The 7,858-nt window shown below is 47.6% G+C and overlaps 1 protein-coding gene across 1 annotated transcript; it reads right to left on the bottom strand.

The window, feature by feature from the left end:
* Window positions 1–1,829: 1,829 nt before the first annotated feature.
* LOC116942859 (uncharacterized) lies at window positions 1,830–6,342 on the bottom strand. Its single transcript, XM_032955238.2, has one exon. The coding sequence runs from the start codon at window positions 5,861–5,863 to the stop codon at window positions 4,700–4,702; it is 1,164 nt and encodes a 387-aa protein (XP_032811129.1). The 5' UTR covers window positions 5,864–6,342; the 3' UTR covers window positions 1,830–4,699.
* Between the last annotated feature and the right edge of the window lie 1,516 nt (window positions 6,343–7,858).

Raw genomic sequence — 7,858 nt, 5'->3', positions numbered from 1 at the left:
GCAGGGTCGTAGGTTCGATCCCGACCCTGGCGCCTGCTGTATATTTGGGGCCGTCCATAAATGGCGTCAAGCACCTAGGGGGGGGTCAGACGTTTGTGACGATGTGTGACGAGGAGGGGGGGTTTGAGAAATGTGACGTCACATCAAAATGCTCAACTTTAAATAAATATAGACAACACGTTCTACTTAATTAAATATACTTTTTCATAAATGTGCTCTCCTACAACATGAGAGTGCAGCGCCACATTAAATATGCACTACAATGACAATAGTTTAAAGCGATTTGAAGCATTTTTTTGGGGGGGGGGGCAGAGCTTTGTGACGTCATATTTGAGGGGGGGGTCTGACTTTTTGTGACACCGTGTGACGAGGGGGGGGGGTCAAAAATCGTCCAAAATCGCGTGACGTCATTTATGGACAGCCCCTTTGGAGTTTGCGTGTCTCTCTCTCTCATCATCATCATCACGGTTGCCAGGAGATGTTAACTACCTCGTCTGGTGTACAGAAGGTCTGTGGGTTCGATCCCGAGCCTGGCACCTGCTGTTTATTTGAAGTTTGCGTGTCTCTCCCCGTGATGACGTGGATTTTTCTCCGGGTTCTCCGGTTTTTCCCTCCACATTTCGAATCAACGTCACGCGTTTAGAGTATTTGGCTGCAATAAATGTCCACGTGATAAGCCACTTCGTGGAGCTATCATTTGTGGCCAGGTCGCTTCTGAAAAAGCGCTCTATAGCTCAGTGGGCCTGGTTAAATAAAACAAAATATATAGCGATATAATATAGCGTATTTCGCAGTTGGGCTGTGTAAATCAAGCCGCGTCCTGTCGGCATACACCGACAGCACGTTGGAGGTCGACAGCACAGTTACATCATCTATGGTAATGACGAGGCACGTAGAAATCCAATCCCCCCACTATAATATACAGGTTGTATGGTTTGGCGTCAGAATTACATGTTGATAAATGTTGTACTGTCTCGTTAGCATCTCTACTCTCTCTCTCTCTGTAGCGTCATGTGTTTAATTCGCCTACAAGCAACATGTTTATATATTCTACACGTGTGGAAAAACATAGCTCCTTACACGTGTGACTCATTGCATGTATCGCGAGTGTACGATCAGATTATAATCGATGAATCAATTAGTTGTTATAGGGTTTCTAATGACTTGTTCCTGTTAATGGTGTGACTGTGCTGTTAATAACGCGATTGAGATGCCAATTAACCCCAACGTCAAACCTAAAACTCAACGCACTCAATTGATCACAACTGAGCCTCCAGACTGTTCCAGAATGGCCCTGATTAGGGCGTTTAATAATAATACATCAATACAAATCTGTTTTAGTAGTTTGCGTGTGGGCCGAATTCAGGTCATCCAGAACAACCCTGCTTAGCACACAATATGATCATTTCTAGGGACAGGTGCAAAAATCTATTTCTCTGTTCTTCCCCCTACTGGCACTTCGATGCTGCTGCACGTGAAATTGTCACGCACGTGATCTCTGCGCGACCCATCAACCCTGTCACGAACCCCTGCGTGGCGGGCGTGCGTCGCGAAATTAAAATGAGCAGCGTCTATTAACGGGAGCAATAGAAGTACAAAATTCCTCAATGAAACATGTGCTGCTGTATCAACTCATTACGCCGATATATGAATGAGTGAACGCATGTCAAGGTGAGTGCAATGATTTTCGCCCAGGTCGCTCTCCGTGGTGCTGAAATGCTAATGATAGGTGAATATAGACAATCCGTGGTACTGAAATGGTAATGACAGGTGAACATAGACAATTGTAACGTAACGCACATGTACAGGCACACGGCTCAATGTGAGCATATTTTTCAACGTATTTATTTACAGCAAAAACCAAACACGCCGTCCGCGTGATGCACACAATCCAAATTGCGAGCTCGCGGTCCACTCGTTAATGTTCAAGATATTTACTCCTCGCGTGCATACTGTGTACATTGTAATGTGCTCTTGTGTATTTACTTGTCTCTTGTGTGAAGACGTGCATTGCAAAACGAGAGAACGCATTCACAACAAAGCGTATAATTGTGCTAGACGGTCAAGCGTACAGGAAAACAAAAGCTTTGCAGTGTTACGAATGGCGTATCCTCAAATTAATTTAAAACAGCACCGCTGCAAACTTAAAAAAACATACAAAGTGCAAGAAAATTTACCTTGTAAAATGTAACAAAATAGTCCGCGCTAAAAAATGTAAAGGTTAACTATGAACAAAGTTTGATTGAGAAGCAAGGCATTTGTTTAAGTTCATGCATTTCTCTACTTGGCTTGTAATAGAGCACCTAAAGTCACACGTATAAACCCTCTCCCAAGATAATGCAAGCATAAGGTGAAACGTGACGCTCTGCGTGTACTAACGGCCGGTTATTTTCTTTTTACACAGGGGTGTATAGTTACAACACGATGTAATTGGCGGCCTCTATTATTGATTCGTGACTATGAGCTCCCCTCTCTCTCTCTCTCTTTATTATGATGCAGTCAATTTTGACTATGTCGATTAAGTAGACAAACACACATAAGCCCAAATGATTATTCTCTCACGTGCAGCGGTTGCCTCGTACGTCTATGCAACGTGTCCGGGGCCCCGGAAAATAATCTTGTGATATTGGCGGTGCTCCCTCTCGTTGATTATCAACACTGTTTTGAGCCGTCGCGCATAATATATATACACACGGTAGACTTACAGAACATAAATCGGCGTTTGTGATTCTTCATTTCACATGATGAAAACACGCAAGGATTAATAATGGCCATCGTAAGTCTTCTGAGCACAGCGCCGTCGGGGTTGGTTTGAGTGTCGTAATAGCGCGGCTGGATCCCGTTTGTCAGCTCCACAATATCGAGTGTGCGCATACTTTCAACACAAAAACTTCTGCCATTGCTTTCGATGTGCTGTTGGCGCAACCATTGGAGAGTACAACGGTATGAGTGGGCAAGAGAAACACGTGCAATATATACAGTGCATACGGACGCTGAGTTCCTGTATTACTATCCGCGTCTCCGTTGCGTGATGGAAAAGTACCAAGTTTAGTGGCATTATCAAACACGGTTATATTAAGTTGATTCAGCTAAACTGTTCGTATAATACATCTGTATCAGTTACCAGCCTATATTTTTATTCACAGTGTGTTTTTAAGTTTGTGAAAATGTCAATTTTAATTGATCAGTACCATACCCAAATAATTTAACTGACGATGTCATCAGGATTACATGCGAATAATAACCCGCAAATTACTCAATTGGAATAGACACGAGCAGTCATAGCCTGCTACTGCGAAAGCTTGGCAGGACTCTCCTGAAAAGGAGTCACACGGGGACTCTGTGAGCCTTGCCGGGGTAATCAAGCGCGGTGATGATGTTATGGGAACTCCCTCCACAACTGTAACGATTGGATCTATATTTGACAGTTATAGATCTAGGTGGCAGAGATTATATTTCACGACAGTCTTCACAACACACAGAAAATACATTAATGTGCGCTCTCTAAGAATATAACATTTTGTCATTAAATTTATAATATTTTTTTCTTATGCCAGTGGCTAAGAAAACAAACAGTGTGGCAATTGGCTGATTTGTTTGCCCTGGCAAATCAAAACGTCTTCCTGCGGTCTGGACTCTGAACATCAGCGTGGGTCTGTATTGGATGTAAGATAACATGCGGATGATACGTAGTTTAACTCGGCATAGTCCATAGCTGCCACGATATTAACATCAGAAAAATACGTAATTGCACATTGATAACGGAATTGCAAACACAACGCATCGGTTGAAAAACACTTTCACAATTGTGGCAATCGTAGTGTTGGGTAACGGAGGGATAGTTACCCGTAACAAGTTACAATATTTGTCTTTATTTTACGTTTTAAGCGTTCTACTCACGAAAAAGTGTCCAAAAATTGAATCAACATAAAATTGTAATTGATATTTGAACTCTGCATTTCTTGAAATAATCGAGATACCTTTCGTAGGCCGGGTTTCAAAACTAAAGTGGTTACATTTCTACCCCGACCCCTTGCAAGTGTGGAGACCAACATTCCCACATTGTTTTCGGTTAATTCTATGTACGAGTACACTTATATACTCAAAGTCGTGCCAAACTTCAGAGCTTTACAGCTCTGCTAGATCATTATTACAATGTTCATCGGTCAGTCAAGATCGGCTTCGTGTCGGGGAAACTGGCGTTCGTCAACGTCCCTCCTTCAGAGCAGATGAATACAACCTTTGGCAATGAAGTTCCATGAAGTTCACGTATCGTCAGATCATACCTGTGGTTGAAAATGTTGATATAAATTGTTCGCCGATGACATTACAATGCACTGCAGTTGGATTTCATTGCACCGAAACGAGCTCTTGAATAACCCTCTACTGTGCACTTTGTGTTTCAATTCCGTTACCATATAATTGGTCACAACTTTGTGCTTATGTTACAGTTCACGTACAATAATGTATCTGTGCGTGTCTATACGGGGCCGTGTTATAACGGCCCCCTAATGAACACGCGCAAAATGTACTTTCAATAAAACATTCCCCTCCCAAAAATGTGCTTGCCGCTGGAACGCTGCCGATTGATCGCTATAAGCTGTCCTGTACACACACATCACCACCACCGGCTCTGCCACGCCGATATAACAGTGCCACGGCGCCCTTCACGTGGGCAGAACAGTGCGCGGCGCGGGTCTCAAACCGCTTGATGGATGCAGAACTCTGGAGATTCGTGGCATTGGGAGCAGCAGAAAGGCGGGTACGCGCCTGCCCTGCTCCAGCTCAGCAGGGCCGCGGTCGGGGTCGCCTCTGCCAGTGGCGCCTCCGTCCACAGGGCGCTCTCGACCAGCTCCGAGTGTCCGTCCATTCTGTACATCCCGTGCGCGCTGGGCATTGAGGCCAGCGTGAGCTCCCAAGTCCTCATCTCGTGCAGCGAGCCGTGCGTCTCCTGGCAAGGCGGACCCAAGTTCATGGGCTGCATCGAGGCGGCTGTGGCGACTTCGGGGTTCAGCTTGCTTTGCTGTTCTGCGAAGAAATCTGGTGTGTGCATGCCATGCTGCTGATGGTCGTGCTGTTGGTGTTGATTATGTGCAAATTCGCCCGCGTCCCAAACGCCACCGTCCTCGGCCTCCCACGATGACCGCACATCGGCCTGGTGCTGCTGCTGCTGCTGTTGTTGATGGTGGTGGTGATGATGCTCAAGTTGGTCGAGGTGGGTAACAAGCGCCGCTGGCTCGGTGAAGAAGGACGCGGGCAGATTGCGGTCCCTCAGGGGCAGCTGCCTGCCCCGCGCCACGGAGCGAGACAGTCTGGGCCTCTTGTCGTTCGGGGACTTGGCGGAGATTTTTCGGAACTGAGCCGCGTGTCCCTGCAGGGCCTTGCCGAGCGACGCCAGTCCAGCCCCTTCGCTGGCCACATACACCCGATCCAGGTGATCGTCATCGTCGTCTTCCAGGCAGAGGAGTCCTCTGCTTCGTTGGTGCTCGGTGGTGGCTTGAAGAGGAGATGGAGGAACGGCCGGCGGTGGTGGTAGCGGAGGAGGATGATGATTATGATGATGTGGGGGTGTCACGGGCACCGTAGTGAGTTGGGAGCAGCGCTTGATTTGCTTCTGCAGGTACTTCCTGTGGTTCACTTTCCGCTTGGACTTGGCCGGTTTGTCGAGGGCAAGTTTGATGTTGCTCGAGGCCGTGTTGACGAAGCTCAACAGGTCGCTCGTGTCGGCCAGCTCCGAGTACTCGGCGTAAATCTCGGGCGAGCCCTCGGGCCACGACCCTCCCACGTCCCCGCGGCTCGCGTCTTGGTGCGAAAACTCGGGGTAGAAAAAAAATGGGTTTATAAAAGTCGTCTCCACAGGCATGATCCACAGCCGACCAGGAAATGATGACGAATGACGGCGACGGCGGCGGCGGTGATGATGGTGGTGGTGGGACCCTCCCCACGCAATCACCCGCGCACAGACGCACGCCTGCGCCGCCAATATCCCACCACCACCTCCTCCTCCTCCCCACCCCGGCAGCCGAGTTTGCGCGTTAAGTAACTTGGACCGCGCGTCGCTGCTTCCTCCAGCGAATAACGGAGCCGTTTAGTGTCGCTCCCCCGCAGGCAATGCGCGCAAGCCGTGGGACAGGCTCTTTCTTTTTCTGCTGTAGTTGTTGTTGTTGTGTTTTCTGAGTGTTATTTTTTTTGACAGCCGCCTCGGCTCGCTTTTAGCGGCGTGTGACGAAGCTTCGAGTGGAGGACCGGCGCGCGCTGGGATGTCTCATCGCCCTCCGTTCAAGCGGCCGCTCCATGAGCACAAAGCCCATCCCAACCCCTTCGCTCAGCCCTGATTGCGCCTTTATATAGCGGGGGGGGGGGGGGGTAGGCGCGCCAATGATTTACCTACGGGCTGATCCCAAGCCCGCGAGACGGGTGCCGTTTGAGGGTAAAACGGGGGGGGGGGGGGTGGGTGGGAGGTGGGGGGGGGTTAACCCCCCCCCACATCCCCTTCGGTGCCTCCACGCTTCGCTAGACGCAAGCAAATCGCCGCTGAAGAGGGAGGCGCGCTCGCCCCCCCCCCCCCCCAAATCGTACGTGTTGCATGCGACCCACGGGAATGTTGTTTTGGCGTGGTCTCCCGCAGCCGCTAGAGGCCGCTGTATTCACCGTCGCCATTCGTGGAGGCGTCAATCGCAATGCTAGTCTCACTTGCTACACCCCCCACCCATTAATCCTTACACAAGAGATCCAGATCAGATCTCGCATTCGGAACTGGAGAACCTTCCACATAGACTGTACATAAACTTTCTAAAGCGGTCTAAACCTTCATTATTAGTCTACGTGTTTATTATTTGACCACGATTGCAAATCATTGCCCACCGTCGTTTAAAATTGTGTGGTATATTTATTATCAAAATAATGTACTGGAAAAAAAATCAATATGTAATGCTACTATTAGTACTGTAGCAATAAAAACTTACCCAGCATAATCCTCAATCACTCATTCAGCATTGTAAATGGATAATTCAATTGGAGAGAAATTAACCTTTGCATTATAGTTTATCGTACTACAGTACTACATACATGGTTGTATCTCCTCCCAGACCTGTGTGATAGGTGGATTGAATCAATAATGTATACACGTGGAGCCATATATTAATATAGTATATTATACCGTTGCGGATTGATTATAGGTGTGGATAAGAAATGTGCATTCAGCAACACTGCAATGGCCAATACGTATACGTACATATACAACATAAAGGTGGAAGAGTAGGCACACATACCTCCGACGGAGGATCTCTAACGCTACTTATAGTGGAGGCTCCTTTTGCCAGCAGTGGCGTGAGCAAGCAGTCGCAGGGCTGCATCCGCACATTTGCACATACCGCGCGGTATATAATGTACGATTTGGATGGAATATTTGCATTGCCCTATGAGATGCCGTTTTAGTTGTGTGTTTGGGGTTATTGGTCATCGTGCTGACCCAGGTCAATCTTACAGATGAGACTGAGTTATATGTTCCTGGAAACTTCAATTACGGTATAACACAATCCGTTAATTAAATCTCAATGCTGGAGACTACCATTCCATCGCTGCAATGTAATGAATAATAATTAAAAAAAATGTACAGCTACATCGTCAGTCGACTGGACGACATCTTCCCCCATGCCACGCCGTGACGATTGTGGGGATTGTCTTACGATGGGGCCCATCCATTTAGTTCGTACGCAAAAAAATCTCTCAAAACTTGACCCCTCCCCCCCCTCCCTGTACACACGCGGACTTTTTACCACCCCCCCCCCCCCCGCAAATCCTATAGAACGGATGATATTTAATCCACGCAGAAAAAACCGATCAAGGATTAATCATT

The sequence above is a fragment of the Petromyzon marinus genome, chromosome 16 (genome assembly GCF_048934315.1).
Source record: "Petromyzon marinus isolate PM22_M1 ecotype Great Lakes invasive population chromosome 16, UKy_Petmar_22M1.pri1.0, whole genome shotgun sequence".
Taxonomy (NCBI): domain Eukaryota; kingdom Metazoa; phylum Chordata; class Hyperoartia; order Petromyzontiformes; family Petromyzontidae; genus Petromyzon; species Petromyzon marinus.
Note: the sequence above shows the minus strand (reverse complement) of the source record. Positions and strands in the feature narration are given on the sequence as shown.

Coding starts and splice junctions, on each gene's coding strand:
- LOC116942859 (XM_032955238.2), bottom strand. CDS start 5,863: ATGCCTGTGGAGACGACTTTTATAAACCCATTTTTTTTCTACCCCGAG.